Source organism: Phycomyces blakesleeanus, assembly GCF_001638985.1.
Source record: "Phycomyces blakesleeanus NRRL 1555(-) unplaced genomic scaffold PHYBLscaffold_6, whole genome shotgun sequence".
NCBI lineage: Eukaryota > Fungi > Mucoromycota > Mucoromycetes > Mucorales > Phycomycetaceae > Phycomyces > Phycomyces blakesleeanus.
The window spans coordinates 51,522-74,838 of NW_017265139.1; the positions used below are offsets into that span (position 1 = coordinate 51,522).

General features: G+C 34.8%; 8 protein-coding genes and 1 non-coding gene across 9 annotated transcripts; 4 read left to right on the top strand and 5 right to left on the bottom strand.

The window, feature by feature from the left end:
* Positions 1 to 1,041: 1,041 nt before the first annotated feature.
* Positions 1,042 to 1,663, top strand: PHYBLDRAFT_158126 (hypothetical protein; the record flags this gene model as incomplete). Its single annotated transcript, XM_018433738.1, has 2 exons — positions 1,042 to 1,473; positions 1,548 to 1,663. A coding segment is annotated over exon 1 (416 nt), but the record flags the coding sequence as incomplete, so codon positions are not given.
* A 2,427-nt stretch (positions 1,664 to 4,090) lies between these two features.
* Positions 4,091 to 4,963, top strand: PHYBLDRAFT_158127 (hypothetical protein). Its single transcript, XM_018433739.1, has 3 exons — positions 4,091 to 4,149; positions 4,248 to 4,690; positions 4,753 to 4,963. The coding sequence occupies exons 1-3, from the start codon at positions 4,137 to 4,139 to the stop codon at positions 4,813 to 4,815; spliced, it is 519 nt and encodes a 172-aa protein (XP_018293804.1). The 5' UTR covers positions 4,091 to 4,136; the 3' UTR covers positions 4,816 to 4,963.
* Positions 4,964 to 5,250: 287 nt separating this feature from the next.
* PHYBLDRAFT_186010 (hypothetical protein) lies at positions 5,251 to 6,622 on the bottom strand (the record flags this gene model as incomplete). Its single annotated transcript, XM_018439180.1, has 4 exons — positions 5,251 to 5,420; positions 5,615 to 5,733; positions 5,866 to 6,009; positions 6,569 to 6,622. 4 exons carry the CDS (start codon positions 6,620 to 6,622, stop codon positions 5,330 to 5,332), a joined length of 408 nt encoding a protein of 135 aa, XP_018293805.1. The 3' UTR covers positions 5,251 to 5,329.
* Positions 6,623 to 6,651: 29 nt separating this feature from the next.
* Positions 6,652 to 6,725, bottom strand: PHYBLDRAFT_t96. Its single transcript has one exon. It is a non-coding gene; the product is annotated as a tRNA-Arg (tRNA).
* Positions 6,726 to 8,337: 1,612 nt separating this feature from the next.
* On the bottom strand, positions 8,338 to 10,594 carry PHYBLDRAFT_165752 (hypothetical protein; the record flags this gene model as incomplete). Its single annotated transcript, XM_018435298.1, has 6 exons — positions 8,338 to 8,656; positions 8,828 to 9,151; positions 9,324 to 9,410; positions 9,561 to 9,565; positions 10,269 to 10,392; positions 10,548 to 10,594. The coding sequence occupies 6 exons, from the start codon at positions 10,592 to 10,594 to the stop codon at positions 8,338 to 8,340; spliced, it is 906 nt and encodes a 301-aa protein (XP_018293806.1).
* Positions 10,595 to 12,822: 2,228 nt separating this feature from the next.
* PHYBLDRAFT_59299 (cytochrome P450 CYP5313) lies at positions 12,823 to 14,877 on the top strand (the record flags this gene model as incomplete). The annotated part of the gene is made up of 9 exons (XM_018440469.1): positions 12,823 to 12,918; positions 13,015 to 13,118; positions 13,192 to 13,325; positions 13,419 to 13,474; positions 13,535 to 13,817; positions 13,866 to 13,891; positions 14,014 to 14,436; positions 14,492 to 14,631; positions 14,688 to 14,877. The coding sequence occupies 9 exons, from the start codon at positions 12,823 to 12,825 to the stop codon at positions 14,875 to 14,877; spliced, it is 1,452 nt and encodes a 483-aa protein (XP_018293807.1).
* Positions 14,878 to 15,147: 270 nt separating this feature from the next.
* On the bottom strand, positions 15,148 to 17,196 carry PHYBLDRAFT_165754 (cytochrome P450 CYP5313; the record flags this gene model as incomplete). The annotated part of the gene is made up of 9 exons (XM_018435299.1): positions 15,148 to 15,337; positions 15,398 to 15,537; positions 15,605 to 16,027; positions 16,103 to 16,174; positions 16,228 to 16,506; positions 16,575 to 16,630; positions 16,707 to 16,855; positions 16,923 to 17,026; positions 17,080 to 17,196. The coding sequence occupies 9 exons, from the start codon at positions 17,194 to 17,196 to the stop codon at positions 15,148 to 15,150; spliced, it is 1,530 nt and encodes a 509-aa protein (XP_018293808.1).
* A 194-nt stretch (positions 17,197 to 17,390) lies between these two features.
* On the top strand, positions 17,391 to 18,236 carry PHYBLDRAFT_165755 (hypothetical protein; the record flags this gene model as incomplete). Its single annotated transcript, XM_018435300.1, is given in 5 exon segments — positions 17,391 to 17,435; positions 17,455 to 17,481; positions 17,749 to 17,872; positions 18,078 to 18,108; positions 18,152 to 18,236. The coding sequence occupies 5 exon segments, from the start codon at positions 17,391 to 17,393 to the stop codon at positions 18,234 to 18,236; spliced, it is 312 nt and encodes a 103-aa protein (XP_018293809.1).
* Positions 18,237 to 19,862: 1,626 nt separating this feature from the next.
* Positions 19,863 to 23,223, bottom strand: PHYBLDRAFT_186013 (hypothetical protein; the record flags this gene model as incomplete). Its single annotated transcript, XM_018439181.1, has 11 exons — positions 19,863 to 19,891; positions 19,925 to 20,336; positions 20,402 to 20,523; positions 20,601 to 20,693; positions 20,757 to 21,033; positions 21,096 to 21,592; positions 21,661 to 21,933; positions 21,993 to 22,187; positions 22,251 to 22,382; positions 22,456 to 22,664; positions 22,740 to 23,223. The coding sequence occupies 8 exons, from the start codon at positions 23,221 to 23,223 to the stop codon at positions 20,658 to 20,660; spliced, it is 2,103 nt and encodes a 700-aa protein (XP_018293810.1). The 3' UTR covers positions 19,863 to 19,891; positions 19,925 to 20,336; positions 20,402 to 20,523; positions 20,601 to 20,657.
* Positions 23,224 to 23,317: the final 94 nt, after the last annotated feature.

Here is a 23,317-nt window from a genome sequence, read left to right on the forward strand (position 1 = left end):
TCTCACGAATCTTCGTTCCTAATTTCAAATCTTCAATTCTTCCTCTTAAAAACTTCTTAAACTTCAACCACCACAACATTTTTTTTCGTGAACTACCATGAACCCCTCTGCTGAGAACTATCCCGCCGCCATCATCCCTGCTCATGATGAGGATGCCATGTCCGTCATGACTGAGGAGGACCTCATCGCCAGTCTGAGTGACAACATCTCCTTTGCCAGCTCCACCCCTGGACAATTTGTTGCTCCCTCTCCCCTTCGTCCCTTGGTAGCGAATGCTGCTACAACAGTCTTGTCTTTGTCAGAGAAACTTAGACTAGAACTTCAACAGCATGTAGAGGCTGTCAGCGCTGCTCACGCTATGAACGATGAGCAAGCAGCTGAATTAGCCCTTAATAAGGTCAGACGCGTCAAAGAAATGATAGATATAGAAATAGCATGCAGTCAGTACCTTTCGCCTTCTGTGAAAGTTGTAGAGAAGAGCAGTCGCACTGGAGGGTTGACTCTTAATAGAAGAGATCTTCCTAAGTTCCAGTTGGCAGACGATGTGATTAGATCCTTCCCGAATGAAGAGGTCTTTCACTCAGTAGACCACTTCCTTCGCACCTTCCAAAAGGTTATTGAGTCGTCCCTTCAGGACATTGAACTAGTTTGGAAGAGATTTTTACCGCTCTGCTTGCCTCATAGTGACGATGGATGGGTAGAGATGGATTTGAAGAAGTGTGTAGATTGGAATGCGGCCAAGATCTGCTTTACAGCAAGACATGGATCGCGCTTGGTGACATCCCGTTCGGTAAAAGAGGTATTTACCATGGTAATGCTTCCTTCTGAGTCGATTGGAGATTACTCCAAGAAGTTCCTTCAGGCTGTGTATGATGCCGGCCTCCCCAAAAACGATGCTCGTGTTGCCGACCGCTTCCTCGCTTCCTTGACTAGGCAAGTACAGACACTCTTGCGGCTCACCATGACCAGATTGGACTTCAATGGCGAGACCAAAAGAGATTGGACTGTGGAGCAGTTGACGCAGATTGGCAGAGACATCCTTGGCGACGACAATCGCATGTATGCCGAAGCTACCCAGCTCATTCCTGGTGCCAACATGCACACTGAGAAGAGAATGGAGAAGAAGAGAATGGAGGCGTACCCTCGCAAGAAGGTGCACTCCAGCAACAACCAGCAGCACCGAATCAGTAAGCCGGAGCGTTCCTTCTTCTGCTCGCACCATGGTAAGAATACTACACATGAGTCGAGCAAATGCTTCACCCTGGCCAACAACAAGGCCAAAGTAGCTGCCCCCACCAAGCGCAACCCCTGCAGGCGGTGTGGAGAAAACTACTTCCGTGGCCACGTCTGTAAGGACAGTGAGCCAGTCCTGATGGTCTCGCAGGTCCCTGCCAAGGAGAAGTCTGAGCAAGTGCTCAAGGCGATCCAAGACAGTGTCGACTTGGAACTCGAAGACATGTCTTTCGACTGTAAGTACCTACTTGACAAAATTGAGAGAAGGGTTAAAGCCAATGATGCATTTAATCTAACCACTCCTATTATTGTAGAGAACCACAAACTACTTGGAATGATTGACACTGGCAGTGCACGCACTTTCATTAGTTTACAATGTTTGAATGAAAATTTAAATATAAATAAAATAAATTCATCAAATGGTTCCTTCACTTTCTTGTCAAAGAATAGTGGTACTAAGCGATTGGGAAAAACTGATCCTTTAAATTTTAAATATGTGAATGGAATTACGTTTAAGCATGCACCCGAGGTGTTAGAGTTTAATACAGGATTTAATTTTGATATTCTTCTTGGAAGAGATATCTTAACAAAAATGAACATCGGATTGATTAATGTTGCATACGATATCGAAGGAGAATATATTCATTCAGATAACGCTAAAGACTATGCCGCTGTGTATGAGAATCTAAATATCGATAAAGAGAAAAAGTTTGAACCGGATAATTCGCCAGCTGGTACGGAAATACAGCGAGCAGAATTTATTCAGTCAATTCAGGCCTCACTGGATGAAAATAAGAAAATCCCAGTCGAGTCCTCTTGTCCTTTATCAGAATCTCTAATTAGATTACCCACAAAAGAAGGCGCCACAGCTTATAGACGTCAATATCCTATTCCCCATGCTCTACGACCAACACTTGATAAACAAGTAAAAGAATGGCTTGAGACAGGCACGATTGTCAAGTCCAAGACCAATACTTCCTTCAACAGTCCTATGTTGCTTGTGCCTAAAAGAAACAAAGCTGGAGAGATTGTGAGTCACCGAGTTTGTCTAGATGTGCGATTATTGAATCAGATCCTACCTCCCACATTCAACTATCCAATTCCTAAAATCCAAACGATATTCCAGAATTTGAGTGGAAAGAAATTTTTCACCACATTGGATTTATCGAATGCCTACCATCGTTTCAAAGTTGCACCTGAAGATGTTCATAAATTAACATTCACTCATTTAGATGGGCAACAATATAGCTTCATTAAAGGCTGCTTTGGCTTGAAGATGCTTACATCACAATTTCAACATGTCATGGCAACTTTGTTTGATAAAATTGACTGTGTGCAGAATTTTGTTGATGATTGTATTGTGGCTAGCGAAACATTTGAGCAGCATGTTAAGGATGTAAAAATAGTGATTGATAGATTGACATCGGCGAAGTTGATTCTAAACTCTGATAAATGTGTCTGGTTTCAACATTCAGTGCGATTGCTTGGTTTTGTCGTCAATGAGACAGGCACCAAGGTTGATAAGCGAAAGTTGACAAACGTTGATAAATGGCCTATTCCTAAAACTGCGAAACAAATTCAGCAATTTATGGGTTTGATTAATTACTTCAGAGACTATATTCCCATGATCTCGAAGGTGGCTGAACCTATTTCACGATTAAGTCATGCCAACAATGTAGCTGAGCTATGGACAGATGAGCAGACAAGAAGCTTTAAAGCATTAAAGGACATACTGCATCAGGATTTAATTCTTCATTACGCAGATATGTCACGTGAAATGTATGTGGCCACAGATGCTTCCCTTTATGGAGTAGCCTGCCTGCTTTTTCAGCGCGACGATCAAGGGCGTGATAAGTATATTAGTTTTGTGTCAACTTCCCTGAGCCCATCCCAACGGCGATGGAGTACCACCAAAAGAGAATTGTATGCAGTCGTTTTGGCGCTTGATAAATTCCGTCCATTTCTATGGGGCCGACAGTTCACCATTTTTACTGATCATAAAGCACTCACTTATCTTCACACACAAAAAATTGCTAATCCCATGATAATTGGCTGGATTGAGACACTTCTTGACTTTGATTTTAAGGTGGTCCATATTCCTGGTTTGTTGAATAAACTACCAGACTTGTTGAGTCGCTTGTATCCTCCAGAGGATAGTTACAAGCTGGTGGAGGATGATGGATTGAGAAAAATCAGAACAAAACACTTGCAATCTAAAGATAAAGTTATTATTCGTAAGAAAAAGTACAGTAAGGACAAAGTGCTAAATGTACTTGCTACACAACTCATCGAAAATGTATCAGAGACTTCCGACTATATGTCGCCTCCTGAAGAAAAGCGAAATGGCTTGTTAAAAGAAGCACATTCGTTTGGTCACTTTGGTAGTCAAGCTATGGTGAATGATCTTCACTCTCAAGGATTACATTGGACTAATATATATGAAGAAGCAAAGGAGATTATTCGTTCTTGCTCTGAATGTCAGAAGCACAACATCAGCAAAAGAGGATATCACCCATTGACCAATGTTGTAGCTTTCCGACCATTTGATCATGTTGCAATTGACTTATGCGGTGAATTCCCAGTATCAGAGGATGGTCACACGTATATGCTAGTGTTAGTTGATGTTTGTTCCAAGTATATCATCTTGAGACCATTACCAAACAAAAACTCGACAACAATAGCTAAGGCATTGATAAAAATATTTGGAGATTATGGTTTTCCCAAAGTAATGCAAAGTGACAATGGGTTGGAATTTAGAAATTCTTTAATGGCAAGCCTATCGAAAGAGCTTGGTATTGATCGAAGATATTCAACGGCATATCATCCACAAGGAAATGGTATTGCTGAAGCCAGTGTGAAAGTTGCAGAGAATACTGTACGGAAAATGATGAGAGCGAACAGCAATGACTGGTGTCACTATTTACCAATTGTTCAGCTATGCATAAACAGACATATTCCTCAAAAGACACTGAGTGCACCCTTTTCACTAATGTATGCTCGCAGAGTTAATGTACCTGATGAGTATGGTGATAAAGCAAAATTCTCTCTTCCCAAAAACACGGTAACAATTGATGAATTGGAGAAGCAGATTGAATATATGGATAAAATAATATTCCCTGCCATAAACGAAAGAGTCTTGCGGATCAACGAAGAGTTAAAAAAGAAATACGATCACAAGAACATCTTAATAGACATCCCCAAAGGAACACACGTAATGGTCAGATTACCACATCGTCCAAATAAATTGGCACCAATCTATGAAGGTCCTTATACAGTGGTTCGAAGAAATAAAGGAGGATCGTATGAACTAAAGGATGAGCAAGGAGAATTGTTGCACCGAAATTACACACCCTCAGAACTCAAGATGGTTACCATCGATGAATCTACAATTGAGAATGAGCTCTATGAAGTTGAAGACATTCGCGATCATCGTGGTGCTGCTGGTGATAGAGAATATCTGGTAAAATGGGTTGGTTATGGTGAACGGGCAAACACATGGCAAATGGCTAACGATTTTACCAATCCCACAATAATACAAAAGTATTGGAAGAAGGTCAGAGAAATCGAACGTTTAGAGAATGAGAGAGCCACGGAATTAGTGAATAAGAGTGCAGCCTCATTAAAGAAAACAGTTCAAATTCCAAGACATGATGGTAAAATAAAAAGGAATCGCATCGAAGAGCACAATGGAAGTAAGCTTCCTACCGCACTGAGTAGAGAAGAAAGAATGTCCAAAAGAAGAGCAACAAAAAATTTGATAAAATAAACACGTAATCCACGGAGCTGAGTTTACAGTGCAGATCTCTTGAAGTATAAAAAAAAATTATGAGCGTAATTGACCCAAATGAAATTGAGCAATTCGACAAATTAATAAATAGTTAAGATGAGATGTTTTGCCGAATCAACAAAAGGTATTGTTGAATCTGGTGGAGGATAATGTTGTAAATGAGTATTGACTACTGCTGTAATTGAGAATAAGTCTGAAGGAAATAATATAAGGCCTCAGCTATTCCAGTCAAAGGTGTCTACCGATTACTTTATTATTTAACACACAGGTTTAGCATGCATGATAGTGATTATATTTCATATGATGATATCACCATAATATGGGATACATCAGTGGATTATTATAAGCATAATTATAACTCATAAACACATTTACTTTCGATGTTAATACTTCATTGGGACTACACACATTTATATAATTAATCATACATTAATTATCCCAAGATCACGTTGCTCTGATTAAGGCTCAGATAGGATCGATTACCTGACCCCAGTCATATAATTTTCCCGATCCAAAATAATATAAATAGCAGTAGTAGTTCAGTGTAGGAACCGGGTCAAACTTTGATACAAAATCTTTCTCAATAAACAAAACCTACACAAGTTCTCACGAATCTTCGTTCCTAATTTCAAATCTTCAATTCTTCCTCTTAAAAACTTCTTAAACTTCAACCACCACAACAGGATGATTTTAGATGGTTCTACTTTAAAAGTCTGTATAAATATGAAAGAAGTTTGTACAAATAAAAAAGTATCTAATTCTTTATATATCTAGATATTTCTATTTATTCACAATCTTTTAGCTGGCAGTGAGATATTATAAATCGTGTACATGTCAGAGTTGACATTGATAACCGAAATCAGAATTGACAAGCAACCAATAAGGGTTGACGTTTTAGGATAAAATATCTTAAAATTACTGACCGGTCTTTTGTATATGTTTTTGATGTTCAAGACAGTGAATACACTTATAGAGATATTATTGGACAGCTAAAATTTAAGATATATTGCCATAGTTATTCTTTTAGATAGAAATCAAGTGTCATTTTGTATAACTGGTCAAGAAATATAATTAATAAAAAGTGTCTTTACTCTTATTTAAAAGCTATTTATAAACTTGACAATCCCCAGTGGTATTGACTCTGCAACTTAGTTACAAGTACAAGAAAAGAAATACCATATTGAGATTTGACATACAAGTCAAAACAATAGAAAGATAGATAACTTTTATTGAATTGACATGGTGGATCTTATCCAATGGTGTTTCTTGTATCACTCATCGCAGTTAACTTCGAAGTAGTGACATAGCTGTAGAAATAGCCTGAAGTAGTTAAATAGCTCTTTATTTGTTTATTAATAAAATTTTCTTTCTACCCAATTCCTTTTCTTGTCACTGAGTTGGACATTTGGACCGCATAACCAACTCACCATGTGTCAGAATGAAATATTGTCCTCTCATGTCTGCCTCGGTTTCTATTATACTTTTGTTAAGCTATGTGTTTTGTAATTCGTTTGTGAGTAAAAGGGAAGCACTTCGGTCGTTGTTCACAAAAGAGAATTCTGTGTAATCGTCATCCTGATTGGCTGACAAGAATTTGGACATGACAAAAGTACCAAAATAAGTAAAAGGTGCGACTCTGATGGGACTCGAACCCACAACCTTTAGATTCGAAGTCTAACGCGATAATCCATTTCGCTACAGAGCCGGTAATTGAAATTGTGTAATATTATAATAATAAGTATTAGCCTAAAATAGGTGGCTATAGAATATATTGTTTTCAGTTTGTCTACTTTTTTGTAGTATTTTAATATTATATAAAATACTGTTAATTTTAGAGTACCTTTAGCAGTTGTCTAACTTTTTTTATCTAAAGTCAATTACTACTACTGTAGTATATATATATAACAATGAAATAAAAGACAAACTCGACAACTAAATACTAATTTCTTCTTACTTATTATGAGAAGTATTGTAAATAAGTATTAATTACTGCTGAATCTGAGAGTAAGACTAAATGATAAAATAATATCCTTGGCTATTCTAGTCAAATAAATCTGTCTTTATAATACTATTCAATATACAGATCATCATATACATAATTGATTATTTATTATTATTATTATAATATAAGATATATAAATATATATATATACACTAGAAAAACTACTCTCATTAATAATGTGGCCAGTGTGGTATTTCAGGTACAAAACAATAGAAAAATAAAATATTTGATAATAGAGACGTATAGAAATACTTTGAGACTGTATGTCCATTTTTATTCATAAATAAAAAGTGTCCGTTTTTATAAGAAAACACAATCTGCTCTTGTCATTACGTCTTAGTTTCTTAAGGCTTTCTTCCTTTACTATATTTGGTTATTAGAGTGTATTTACTGCTTAACTCGTGTCGGTGTTACAATTATGACATCAAGTCATAAATCGTACTTCTTTAGCTCTTAGCTATTCTTTTCTCTTTTATACTAGAGCTTTAGGACTTCCTACTAAATTAGCTCCATATCGATCTGACACAGTTTACCCGGCAGTATGATATAATTATCTTAACAATCTTTAAGATATTATCTACAGTACTAACTGTAATAATTATTGGGCTGATTACTTAATCGTTTATATATATTTTATACTGACAAGATGATAGCTACTACGCTATCCCAATATGAATATGTTCTTATATGTGATAAATCCAACATCCGAGTGTCTGGATCACCACATGCCATATTAGAAAAGATGAGCTTGAGAGAATTGAGAGACTGGATACGGCTGAAAGATTGACAAATAGTATGTTATATTCAGGATTTATTTTTTGATTACTGAGTAATAACTTCTTTATTTTTTTAATTTTAATGAAACACAGCTATGCAAGAAGAACAAATGATAGACATTGATACCCAATGTAAGAAAAAAAAAGAAAAAAATATGTTTGAAAACCAGTAGAGACAATAAGCTAAACTAATCTATATTTGTATATATCCCAACCTGTCAATCTGAATCCATCAAAAAAATAGATGATCAGGCCAACTCACTTGATTCGAATGCCGCCACAATGGCTGACAATGTCTCAGTAGATGATGAGATCAGCAAGATTAATGGCAGTACCTACTTATTTCCTTGCGCGCCAAGTTTAAATTACTTGGGGGGTCTACTTTTTTATGTCGCAAGGGGCTTTAAATTATAAGAATGTGTAGAAGCAATGACAGCTTTTACTTTTGTTGTTTCTTTTGGAATCTTAATGTTTTTTTTTTTTACATTTTTTTCTCTTTATCAAAACATATTATTATAGAACATAATTGTAATTTTTTATTATCTTTGTGTATTAAGATTTCTAAAGCGGGAAGAGTTTGCATTTCTAAGAGTGTCTATAAGATTCATTGCTTCCTCAAGTAAACCACTAATCACTTGTAATTTGGCTTCATCAATTCCTGGAATCTCCATCAACTGCTCTAAGTCTTCTCTTTGATTATAAAGTGTTGTATTCTGGGCCATGATTCTTTGCAACCAAACAGAATTGTTTCTACCACTTACAACAACTATGTTTGTTTCATTTTCAACTTCCTCATTAACAACTGCCACTTCATGCTCAGATGCAAGCGATCTTTGCAGTTGGAGGTGGTTGCTTTCCCTTTGAACTATATACGCAAAGTCTAGACCAATAAATCTCTTTAGGAGATATGCGTGTTTACAGGGAATTTGACGTGAAGCAAAATTGGGACAAGTGCAATTTTGTATCAAATTGTTTGATACATTAACCTGATACCATTGTGCTTCACCTGTAAATAACTTTACTGTCTACTTGCTGTTAGAGTCCTCCATGCTATTGCCAATCTTATTAAGAGGATTAATGATCATGAAAGGGAGCATGTCATCTTGTATGGTATTGGCAGAAAAAGAGTGTCGAGCAAGTTCATTTTCAATCGGATCCATTTGTCCATTTTGTATATGGATTCGTTCCACTTCTTCGTCGTAAAAGAACTCCACATCGTTTGTCAAAATAAAGACAAGACGGTCCAATCGTCTTATGCGAGTACAGCCAAAGTATATTGTTTTCAATTGGTTGTGCCACGATTCGATGTAATTGTTTGTCAAATATCTTTGGTGATCATTTGCAACATATGGCCTTCCCCATTGTTGTAAATGAGTATTGACTACTACTGTAATTGAGAATAAGTCTGAAGGAAATAATATAAGGCCTCAGCTATTCCAGTCAAAGGTATCTACCAATTACTTTATTATTTAACACACAGGTTTAGCATGCATGATAGTGATTATATTTCATATGATGATATCACCATAATATGGGATACATCAGTGGATTATTATAAGCATTATTATAACTCATAAACACATTTACTTTCGATGTTAATACTTCATTGGGACTACACACATTTATATAATTAATCATACATTAATTATCCCAAGATCACGTTGCTTTGATTAAGGCTCAGATAGGATCGATTATCTGATCTCAGTCATATAATTTTCCTAATCCAAAATAATATAAATGGCAGTAGTAGTTCAGTATTTACCTTTTCTATTATTGAGATGATAGATAGTGCTGTTAAATGTTCTGAACTCGTCAGAAAAGTAGAGACATTTATAAGTTGATATATTTGACAATTGACATCTGAAGCAGGCTCAAAACTACCTTTTTCAGAACCAGGATTTTATCAAAATTTGGAAAATTTGTCCAAATTTCAATTTGCAAGATGGTATTTTTTCATATTAAATAAGACAAAACTTATAGGGAATACATGTATGTGTGTCTTATCTATATCGTGCATAATTCATAGCTACTGTAAATACATTTTCATGGAGATACAGCTTATTTATTCAATGTATCATGGAGGAAATATGAATATAATATGCCAGGAAAACTATGTAAGACATGATTTGTCCTTATTTTTTTTTTGGAGCAATAGTTGAGAATATTTAACAACACTATCTACTAACTCAAAATGTTCAAAAAAAAATTAAGAATTAAAAGCTGTTTTTTATTTTTTATTATAGTTTCTTATCTGTTTATTTTTTATATAAGATTCTACTATTAAAATATTTCAGCAGTTTTATATATTTAGACTTTACTTTTGCAGTTACTTAATTTCTTAAATGATAGACTTTTACTAATATAAATTTGAAATATTTTCAATTTATAAACAGCTAAAAATAGTGCTTAGTTGTTTATAAAAAACAAATTTAGATTTTCTACTTTTGCCTATAAATATCAGCAATCTTACGGGGACGACATTTTCAGGATGGGGCACTACCTTTTTTTGCCAGACTAATTTTTTGTGGCTACTTGCCCGAAGTCCGACGTCTTTTCTCCAATCCTTCCGAACAAAACGATGTGTCCTAAAATTCCTAATTCATTTAAATATAAAACCTTCTTTTCTATTGTATACTCATCTCATAAAAGCTATTGATTAATTGTATTGAAAAAAAAGTCTCGGAGATAGCAAAGAGACTACTTTGCTCATTGTAGATTAGCAATTAAAAATTATGGTGTTAATAAGTACTTTCTAGAAATTATATCAATATGAATCCTATCAATAAGAATACCCATTTTTTCTATTGAGAGGAGTATTTTTTTTGCCCAAAAACCTCTTCCTGTCTCACCAGTTGAAAGTTACAGTGGTACGACACTAGTAATTTCAAAGATGCAATAGTTTGTATCTGTAACTAGATAGAGTAAACCAACTCGAGAGTACTTGAAATATGTCATAAGGGAAGGGCACGTCGTTTCTTGTTATGATATTATGTCTTGAAGTAGCATGTTAGGTAACTATTTTATTATTCTCGATATATCCGTTAATACATTGCAGGTAGTATAAGGCTTTAAGTATATCATTATATATTTAAGGGGATACTTTTACACTTAGCCAAAGCTATTATCCTGCCTTATATTAAAGTATTATTATGATAAGTATGAATCCTTACGGACCAGATATAATTATCTGATACCGAACAGCAAGTTACAATTTGTGGTCTGGTAAAACCAAAATAACATTTCCCGTCAAAAAGATAGTGCCCCATCTTGAAAATGTCGTCCCCCTAATATTAGCGGTGTAGCATACGTGTGCCTGGAGCGTAACAGTTCCATAGATTGTTAACTTACCAGATTTATTAGTAAGAAGGAACTAATGTTTCGTTGTGGAGTCTGTTCTTCACTCAATTGTGGTATGTATACTACAATGGTGATACTGTAGATATAATATATGTATATTTATATATCCCATCTTATAGTAATAATAAATAAAGTCAATTATGTATATTATGATCTATATATTAAGTAATATGATAAAAGCAAATCCATTTGACTGGAATAGCTGAGAATATTATTTTATCCTTCAATCTTACTCTCAGATTCAGCAATAATCCATACTTATTTACAATAAATGTAAATAAAAAATGAAGTTTTTATATAAACTATTTGAAATGATATTATTTTGAATTTATCAAGAGATTGTATGATTTTTCTAACTTATATTATAAGATATAAATATTTCTATTTCAGTAATTTTATTTAAATAAAGAATCCTTAGAACATCTTCAGCAGTATTTAATTTTAGATAAAATAAAAGTTAGCCGAGTGCTGAAGATGCTCCAAGTGTTTTGTTAATATTTTTCTAAATACTCAAACCAATAAACATTTATAATTATAGTAAGTGTCAAGTTGATTTTTGGGCACAGGTTTATTAGAAATAAATATAAGAGATAGTTACAAATGAGCCAAAAGGGCAAATAAAAATATCTGACTTGAAAAATTCTGTGATAACGCATGAATTTATTATACAGTTACTAGTAGACCAAAGAAAATAATACATAAAATAAGATCTGATCAAATTAATTTCTACAAGATATTAAAGAATCTTCTGGAAAAGAAGCTTGATATTTTTTACAGAATACCATACCAGTACTAAAATAAAACAGTTCGTCTATTAATGAAAAATACCAAAATAAAAGGCACTAGATTCATCTATATTACATGTAAAGAACATTTATTAGAATCATTAAATTATGAAATTGTATTATCTTATACTTAGCTATTCAGTATATACATATACATATCTTAAAATACGACATTTGCTTGGTGGGTTAATATAAATTATCCAAAAACGATATATAAATACCACTAAAAGCATAAGAATAAGCTTTAAGTAATACAATATATTACTCAATTAACATAAATGAGTACTTTATTTACATTTAACCCAACCTAGTAAAAAAATACTAAAAAGGACAGTTTATGTATGTCATTAGCAATAAACTGTTTAGTTCTTAGTGATTAACATTTATTTTACTTTTTATATATCATTCTTTCCGAATTTGGATGAAACATTAGTACAAAAAGCAAAGATATTATTAAAGTTAACTCCCAAGATCAAATGGCTGACAATAATAGCATGATAAAGAAATGTTCAGAAGATAAAATGCATGTATCGGGGCAAGTACTTAGCAATAATGTTTTGGGTTATTATGTCTCTTTCTAAATATATTATGTACAAGCGAGAATTAATATTTTTGATGAAGTCATTTTCTACCATGTTCTCTATTTTATTCCTTGAATAATGCTGAGCTCTCAAAGGCGGAAGAATTACAGCAGATATTGCTAAGCACAGTTAAACATATCAAACGCCAAGAAGGGTGAAGTTTCACCCGAGTTATTATATGTAAGTTATGGAAATATTTTCTTAGGACTATGTATTTTTAGAAGCTTAAGAGAAAAGTAGCGCACATATATAAAGGAGCAAATGTATTTGCTCACAACTTATTCGAACGTATTATTCAACAATGAATCACATAGAAGCCTTTTCAAAATATTTTATCTTCACATTTCCTGAGAACATAAATTTTACACAAGTTGGAAAAATCGCAGCTACGGGACTGGTCATTTACTGTCTGTTATATGTAATGGTTATATAATCGAATTTCTATATTATAACAAACTTGATGAGCTAATACTACTTTATATAATAACAATAGAAAATACAAAGTGCTTTTTTTAGTCCTCTTGGAGATATTCCCGGGCCCTTTTCTAAACGGTTCTTTGAAGGTTCATACTTTTCTAAAAAGAAGCCAGGGAAAAGGTAAAAGTTTGAATTTTGACTATACATCAACGATGATGGAATTAACGCACCCCCGTAGATTCGAAATATATAGAGATTACCACAATAAATATGGACACTTAGTGCGTATAGGTCCTAGCAAAATATCCGTGTCTGATAAAGATATAATAAAGCAAATAATGGTAACTGAAGACTTTGAAAAAAGCTCCATTTATTCCAAAATGAAAGGTAAGTAAATAGAGCTGTTAACATAGAAGAAGAAGAAACAAAACGTATAATGAACCTACACTAACAATTATTATGTATTCCATAAACTCACAGGCAAAGATGAATGGAATACATTTAACATGATTGATAAAGATACCCACAAGCAACGAGTAAGTAATTCTCCTAAATAAACATGCGTGATTATATATAAATCAACTATTATTACATAGCGACGTCTTGTGTCTTCTGCCTTTTCTATCAAGTACATAAAGTCTCTTGAGCCACTTTTTGAGAGCGTCACCGAATCTTTTGTCAAAAGAATAAACCTTGATACGGAACGCACAAAAGAAGGCGATGAATTTGGCGTAATTGATATTTGGCAGCTACTAAGATGCTTGACTCTTGATGTTATCGGTGAAACGGCCTTTGGTGGCACATTCAATATGCTCGAAAATGACGATCATGCTGTATCCAGAGCAATCGTTAAACTAACTAGAGGGGTTGAGTTTGTATGTATTACTTACATTAAATAGACCATTACTCACTTTTAATAATTTGTAGTCTATACTTCACCCTTGGCTGACAAAGTTAATTTTAATGATAAGGCCGGAAGGACAGCCTCTGCTTAATAATGCAAGTATCAGAATAACTTACCGGTTGTAGAAACTATACGGTCCATCCCATATTTTAATATTCTTTTTTTTTATAGTTTGTATCGAATATTATATCTGAACGCACACACAGCAAAGAAAAACGAAATGACATTCTTCAGATTTTAGTCGATACCCAGCACGCAAAGAACACTAAAGATCGTATGAATTCACGGCAGATTGCCTCAGAAACGGGGTTGTTTCTTATTGCCGGGTCAGAGACCACAAGTAATACGATTGGATTTGCCTTGATTGAGATGTGCCGTAACACCGATGTCTTGACAGAACTTTATGCTGAAATTGATAAAGTTGACCTGGATGAAGGAAGAATCTTATTCCATCAAGAGCAGATCAAAAACCTTCCTTATCTCAATGCTGTAATAAAAGAGACAATGCGATTAAATCATGTTGCATCCATGGGGCTTGAGAGGATGGTTACTCATGATATAATTATAAAAGAGAATATAGTTGTACCAAAGGGAGTAAGTAACTATTATACACTACATTTTCTTCTTTTACTTAAGCTTATATAAATAGACACACGTAAGATGCTGTTTACATGTTGCTCAGATACACCCTGATTACTGGCCTGAGCCTCTGACCTTCAATCCTAATCGTTGGCTCAAAAATGCTGATCCAGAACCGTGTACTGATGCTTTCTTCCCGTTTAGCTTGGGGTAAAGCCATATCAGCCAAAATAAAATGGCTATGGTAACTAATGATTGATAAATAGATCACGTAACTGCATTGGAAAAGATTTTTCCATGAACGAGATGCGTCTTGTTCTAGCTACACTTATAAAAAATTACGAGATCAAGCCAATTTCTGAACAAATGAAAGCCTCCGAAGAAAAACACCACTTTTTGACACTGACCATCGAATCCGGAAGCTTTAAAGTTCGGATGAAGCCTAGAGCTACCTAGACTATTATTATGATGCATTTTTTCCAATTTGCAATCAATAGTTTCTTTTTGTATATCTTATTGGAAATGAACAAAATATAACTACCATTGTATGTTACATACACTAGCCAGATATTGCTATTATTGTACCTATCTACATTCTTCTTTTTGAAAACACAAAGTCCTCAATTTAAAGTATGGTTTTGCCTTTAACTTCTGAGCTCCAGATATATTATATTTTATTGAGGTATTTGCTTGAGAGTTAGTACATACACTAGCTAAATAATATATTTAAGAGAATCTACGCTTCATACGAATTTTAAAGCTACTAGATGCAATGGTAAGAGTTAAGTAATGTCGCTTTTCCATGGCTGCCACCATCTGTTCAGGTATTGGTTCAATATAGTAGTGCTTTATAAGAGTAGCTAAAACAAGTCGCATTTCGTTCAAAGCAAAATCTTTTCCAATACAGTTACGTGATCTATCAAAGTAATTGAATTAAATATTGTAAAAAATAAAATAAAACTACATAATACAATACCCTGCGCTGAACGGAAAATAAGCGCTTGGGCTTGCCTTTTCATTAGAATCTTCGAGCCAACGTTCCGGTTTAAAGGCAGAAGGGTTGGACCAGTATTCTGGGTGCACTTGAGCTACTGATATGTTGCACCTAACTTTTGTCTATCCATATGAATATGAATGTTAGTATTTATCTCTATTTTTTTTTCGTTTTGAATGAGACACTTACTCCCTTTGGTACAAATATATCCCCTTTCAGAATTATATCACGTGTAACCATTCGCTCAAGACCATTGGCTGGCATGGTGTTCAGCCTCATTGTCTCTTTTATTATGGCATTGAGATAAGGAAGATTCTTGAGCTGGTTTTGGTTGAATACATTGCTTCCTCCATCCAAATCAACTCCATCAATCTCGATAAAAAGCTTTTCCAAAGAATCAGGGTTACGGCACATCTCAATTAAGGCAAATCCAATAGTATTGCTTGTGGTCTCTGACCCGGCAACAAGAAACAAAATTGTTTCTGTAATAATTTCATATTCAGTTAGACGATCCCTTTTGTCCTCAGCTTCCATAGTGTCAACCAAAATCTGAAGGATATCATCTCGTTTTACATTGCTCTCTAATCGAGACTTAATAAGATTCTTTACAAACTGGATATAATACAGTAATTAGAAAACTATAATTGATACCAAAATACTATTCAAATATTGCTAAGTATCACTTACATTGCTTAACTGAGGGATCCTTTTATTTCTCTTCAAGAACGGAATTTTTGTGACCCATGGGTAAGAAATGACCTAGATGGATATTAGAAAGCAACTCATTATATTCGCTTCAAAGTCACACTTACAAACTCTAATATTTTCATGAGTTTTAGGATTGTGGATGGTACAATATGATCATCGTTATCAATCATATTGAACGTTCCACCAAATGCTGTCTCGCCAATAACATCAAGCGCCATACATTTTGTTATATGCCAAATGTCAATGGTACCAAATTCTTCATTCCCTTTGGTTTTTTCAATTTCACTATCAATCTTCTTAATGAGAGACTCCACGGAAGATGCAAAAAAGGGCTCGAGTGATTTTATATATTTAGTCGAAAATGCAGGCGAAATAGCACGTCTCTGCAAATATAAAAATTCAACGTGAGCTAAAGCATCTTTTCACATTTATGAATTCATTTATTACTTACCCTTCGTCTATGAAGGTCTTTGCTTATTAGGTCCAGCATACTCGCTTCTCCGCCGTCTTGATTATGAGTTAATAACAATAATAACTGGACCGAATTGCTTATAGCAAGTAATATGGATAATATTGAACTCACTTTGAAGTCGACTATAAGCCGGTCCTTTCTCAAAGTCATCAATAACTAATATCTGCTTAATAATGTCTTTGTCAGACACAGAAAGTGCATCAGGGCCAACTCGAACTACGTGGCCATATTTGCGGTGATAATACTCGGTCAATCTAAATCTAAATAGATATAAAGATTATATTTATGTTTGAGTGATACTATACACAATCTTTTACTATATCTTACCTTTCTCCTGACTTTAGACCAATGTTCCCAAAGTGGGGAAAGAATCTTCGGTAGAATGGACCTGGGATATTGTTAAGAGGGTCAAATAACGCACATTTTATTTTCTATAGAGATACCAATTAGCTGTTGAAAAATATTAATGCCTAGTTATTATTACATTAGACATATAGTACATCGCTAACAGTGAAATTGCCGCTTTTCCAAGCTGTATAATAGGCACATTATGCTGAATATAGAAAATAAGGTTGTGAGATGATTTTTCTAGCTTATCCATATTTGTTGAAGAATATATTTTGCTTTTATCAAGATGAATTTAAAGCATATAAACGTAGACCAGTTTTGCCCTTTAAATACAAATTCGAATGAGCTGTATACCGTGTATCAGTACTTTAATTTCTACGTGAATATGATTACGTAAGGTGCTCCCAAAATTATTTATCGAAAAAGAATTCTTTATCGAAAACAATAATGTTCCTTTTTTGGAAGAGTGAGATTGCCAAGTATAAGTGTTGTGTAATGAATAATACTTTAGTGTTATCATCAGTACTATACTCCAAAGGTAAAATCTTATTTGAAAACATATTAAATGCATGTTTTTTTTTCTTGTGGATTTATCACTAAGAGGAACATATAATATTCAACCAAGCAAAGCTCTTGGTATACGATATCATACCATAAATTATCTTGAGCAGAAGATAACCGGCTTGTTTAGCAAATAAGATCCTGAAAATAAAATATAATAGCCTTTGGGAATCGTTTTTATCTTACTGTGTTGATAGTAGTAAAAAAAATAGTTCTATATTTGGACATTAGAAATATTTTATAGATGGTCTCTAGCAGGGTAGAATGTACAGACTTTAAACATATTGTTCCTTTTTTGAAAAAAAATACTTCTAAAATAGGAAGATTAATGCTTTTCGATAAAGAATTCTTTATCGAGAAAGAATCCCGTGAGCATCTGTAGTGTAGTTTTATAAATATCTTTACAAGCTACTGTGTATAGCTTTTATTTATTTATATTTAGAAATACTATAAATTGACTACCAAAATATTGAAGCATGCCTTTGACCTTGTGCTTTCCTCAAAGCATTTGTACATATTATTTGCATACTACTGTACACATGACAATTGTTGTATATTATATTTAAAGAATAGGTTTTATTAGGGGAAACGCAAAAAATGCCTGGTAAGCTTATTAGATCTTCAAAAGTATTATTTTTGGATTCTAGGACAGAAAAGGTTAAATGGCTCAAACGTGAGAAACACTTAGACACTAGAAGTATATTTCATCTCAGAAAGTTTAAATCTATGTAGCTACGCCATACAATTTGATCATCATAATAAACATAATCCGTATTGGCTTAGTGCCTACTGCAAGTCTCTGTGCATGATCTAGGATTTTATGCAAATACTTCACTCTAAAGTCCACAGTATTGTATATGTATTCTAATGTCAAAGAAACAGCTTAGCTTGAATTCCCACAATCAATGATTTTGTACATGATCAATCAATATGTAGATTAAAACAGTTGAATGTTAATAGAGCTGTCTCTATTCTGCAACTGAAAAGTAATACTAATGAGTCTATTTTTGTTTCCTGCTACCATTTCTAAAATAATTGAGATTTAGATAAAGATAAAAATAAAGAGAAGACCCTTGATGGAAGGTATACAAGTGGTACACCAAGTTTAATAAGCTATATATACCTACTAGACATAATTAATCAGATAAGATATTGTACGATGTGTATCTAATTGCTAGCACTTTAAGACAACCTTTCTAGACTGGCCTCTGAAACAAAAGTCTTAAAAAGGGACCCAGCCTACATGATATTGTTTATTTTTACAGTTTACATAGACTATATTGACCCAGTAAAAGCCAAACAAAAAAGAAGTTCCTGCACTGTAGAGCCCGTTTAAGAGGGCATTATTGTAAACTAGAAAAAAAAAACTCATTAGTCTAAAGCAGGTTACCAGCTTAGAAAGTATATATTAAATTCATTTCTAGTATCGTTATGCTGAAGCATATTATTTTGTAAGATCGTTTATATTTACTGTTAAATTCGAGTCCTTATGAATATATTGATGCTAAAACCACGCAAGTATAGTGTCGTTTGCACAATACGTTGTTTTAATATATCTATTATTGTTTGCATAGTGTTTATTGTATGCATCTTTATATTTATTTATTGATGTTAATAAGTAGTCGTACTTTTGAAATATGCACCTGTAAACCAATCACTAAAACTAAACCGATACACGAATACAAACAAAAACGTCTTGGCTATGCTTGAGTGTTTTTACACACGTAATCCAAACAAAGATTGTCTCCGTCTTATGGAACCTTTAAGAACATAAAGTATATGATAGAAGAAATATCCTCTGTTCAGAATTCAAATAGAAAACACACAGAGAAAGAGGAAGAAAGAGAAAGGGAAAAAATTCACACCAAATAATAATAATGATAGCAATGGCTCTAACAATTAAATAGTCTTGATTTCTGTCAAAGCATTTATAAAGATGAGTAGCATGAACGCTGACACTCTCAATCATTTGGATTCGATCACATATAGTACACCATCAAGATAATAATGTAACCCAAAAACTTACAAGCACTCGTAGTTTTAAAAAAAATGCGTAGCAGTAGTTATATACACTATCTTTATGATGCATGCGTATCATTATAACACTCCCTTGCAAGGCATTGTTTTAATCTCGATTAATGCTTAAGAGCTTGCTTTGACATACATTAAAGAAAGTACAAGATATGAAACACTATATCTGTTATATGTAAGCTTTGAATACTGTATTGAAGAAAAGAAAATTAGATTGAGATGGATGAGAGATGTCTTGCATTGAGGTGCTCTTTAGCGATCTCGGTATAATTCAAAATTATGTGATAAAAAAGGTTTATCTAAATATGGTAGCTATACACCAAAAAATCATGAATGACTTTCCAAAAATGAGCAAACTTTTAACAATAATAGAGTATAGAGTAACATACCATATATAGTCTCAGACTCAAATATATTATTGTATTCTTCGCCTTCATCGGCATCGGCATTGTCGTCATCACCTTCCACAACAAAAGCGATGGTGGCTTCTCCATCATCGGGGGAGTTTATGTCTTCAACGGTGAATGAATAGGAAGAGACAGATGAGGGCTCAAAAGGAACGGAGGAGGAGGTGGAAGGAATGGAGGAGGGAGAAGACGAAGTTCCCAGAAGGAAACTGGTCTGAGCAAAGACTGCTCGCTCCCAAGACATAGAAAGCCGAAGCTTTCTAGCCAAAAGGAACTGCATCCCGCAAAGAACCTCTTTGTCCAGAGTACCTACAGCATTGTCAAGGGCTTTTAGCCCTTGCTCTCTTAAAGTCCTTTCTTTTGTGGCACGGTGTTGGAGCCAGAAGGCATCATGCTTGAAATTTTATATATTAGTTGATTTATTTTTAAAACCTTTAGCATCTTTATATTGATTATTACCTTCAGAAGTGCAACTTCTTCTTCTGCTCTTTTCTTTGCCAAAAAGAGATGGACTTCGGGACGGATTTCCGCATCCCAGAAAATACTTTTTTTATTGATTATTGAATCAAAGGTCAAAGACTCTTTTAAAAAAACAAGTATAAAAGTAAGAATAACAGTTTAATATTTCCATTGTGAAAAGTCTAAAAATCACTGTTACCATTGAATTCAAGGTTGAATGCTTGGACGAGGTAGGTAATTTGTTTGGCCTGTTTATTCAGGCTGGTTTGGTGTTGTTTTGCTTTTTTTGTGCCTATATATATATTTAAAAGCATTAATTCATGAAATAATCGCAATCACTTTTTCCCCTTCTTACCGATATGGCCAGATTTGTAAAGCAATGTCGAGGTATCATGATACGCTCGAACATTGGCTCTAATCGCATCTTTGAATATGTTTTTTTGTAAGCTAGGAACTCGTTGTACCCTAGCTGGGCATTTTCTTCTATATATTTTATGAGGTTTGTATTTTCTTCATCAGGTTCTTGGAAGCCCTCAACTTCCTCCTGGATCTTCGCCTTCAACTTCTCCATTTCGTGCTTCAGCCTATTGATCTCATCTTTCACATGATTTCCGTTGGCATCATTAGCGAGCCTACAATAAAATTGATTTTTTAATGACAAAAAACATAAGAAAAAAGCTCTAAATACACTTACTCTCTTAGTCGGCGCAAAATTGTAAAATTTACAAGGAACAAAGCAATATTGCCTTGAACCTTACGGCCGGACTCCATCAAATCAGCAATGTCAACGTAGTTCTCCGACTTCTCTACCTTGTTAACATGCTGCTTCCATTCTCGCTCAATCACAACACAGTCGAATCCCTCCAACGCCTTCCTGGATTCTTCTATGATGCGCTTTGCTTTGACATACTTACTCTCCAACATCAAGCCCAACTCAACCTTCTTCGTCTCATTGCGGAACTTGATGGCTCTGTACAAGACCAACTTCCGGTTTGCTTGTCCCATCTTTCTGGTCATCGTCACAAAGCGGTTAAGATATGACCAGAGGCGTTCCAAACATTCACCATCTGTCAAGCCAAACCCATCTCTATATTTAGGGTTGAGCTTAACCTGGCAGTGTTGAACATGAGCATACGCATGGAAAATCGGAACTGCTAGTTTTGATTTCTCCATCAGTCCGGGAAAGTTAGCCTATGTTAAGTATTGTTACTATATGCTTATATATTTAACATGTACGTTAAAAATAACTCTGTATTTACCTTCAGTGACTTTGCCAGCTTACAGACAACATCATACATCACATTGATGTTGGGAGAGTTATCAGCAGACTGGCCATCACTACCTGAATCACCAAGTAGTTGATTAATTATGGAGAGAGGGTACTTAAACCCTTCACCAGTTTCCATGTCTACCAACTTAATGACTGACTCATGGCGTGCACAGCTCGCCGCAAAAAGACCCTTAATAGGGTACTTTATGGACTTTGCCAAACTGCCAGAGCCAGCATGGAAGTTGCTGTCGAACCGACCTACCTATAAGTATAGAAAAGGCTTAGTATGTATTTAATATCTTGTCACTTTTTATTACTTACGCCTTCTTCAGCCCTCTCCTTCTCATACGTCTTCACCACGTCGTCACCAATCCACACCTGCTTGAGTTGAGCCTCTACTTGCTCCAACTCTTCGCCAACATCACCCTCACCATCTTTCCTCCTCTCACACTTCAGGCTAAAATTGCCATCCATAGCAACATATCGACAGTCGTCAACGGCCACATTGCTGTCAACCTGATATAAAAGTACAACTTCAATACTTTGTTGCAAGTAAAATATGACATATTATTCACTTACATCTGGACAAGCAGGGCAACAGTTGGATTCCCGGAATCCAGGCGAAAGCTTCTCTACCTTGGCCTCAACAATCATCGTAAGCCTGATGAAGACATGCAGAAGATTTTGGCAATATGCCTTTGAGATCTGTCTCTATTTATTTTATTTTAACACAATATTTAAAATCGATTAGTAACACATACTGATGTATAATTTTTTTTCTTACCTCAGCACCCAGATTGATCTTATTGTACAGATCGGCCAAGCCCTGGCCAGAGGTGGCAAGAACATCTCGCATGTCTCTCATAAACTCAAGAAGTCCGAAATGAATTGCATATTGGACATTGTTGAGGGAAGCAGGGAGCATACCCATCTCAACCAACTGCTCGGGAATGGACTTGCATCCGCAAAAAACAACCTCAAATGTTCCTGAGGCTGTGTACACATATAGGATGTTAATATATTAATCTAAGGGCAGTTTTTCTTGAAAAATTAATAACGATTGCTTACAATGCAAAAAAAACATGTAGATGTTTTTCTTAGAGAACTTTGTGCAAGAACAAAGGAAATGAGACAAAGGAGCAATAACCTTCTTATCCAGACAGCCATCCTTGCATCTTCCAAGGTAACGCAGGAAGGAATCGGCTAACTGGGGAAGCAAATCTACCCACTTGTTGTAGAGGCTTCTTTTCTGGGTCTGACTGGCTTCATATGTATCGAAATCAATTTCGACGTCCAAGTCAGTCTGAGAAGCAGCAATGTTCTCGGAAGGCGTTTCTACGGGGGCTACAGCCATGGTTCTTGCTCTCTTCTTGCGCGTATATGTATACTTTAGGCGAGGACTACTAAATTCCGCCTCAGAAACAGATGGGTTTTCAGTGGGAATATAATTCAAACCACTTATTGGAACGTCTTCAGAAAAGTAATCCAGTAAGAACTGAGGTACAGCTGTTCTCTGTCTTCTTTTGATAGTACGCTTGCTTGGGTTGTACATGTTTAATTTGCTTGTTAAATTCAATAAAAAAATAAAAAGTAAAGGATTATGATACTCCAAATGAGTTCTGGTATTGGTAACTGATTGTGTCACT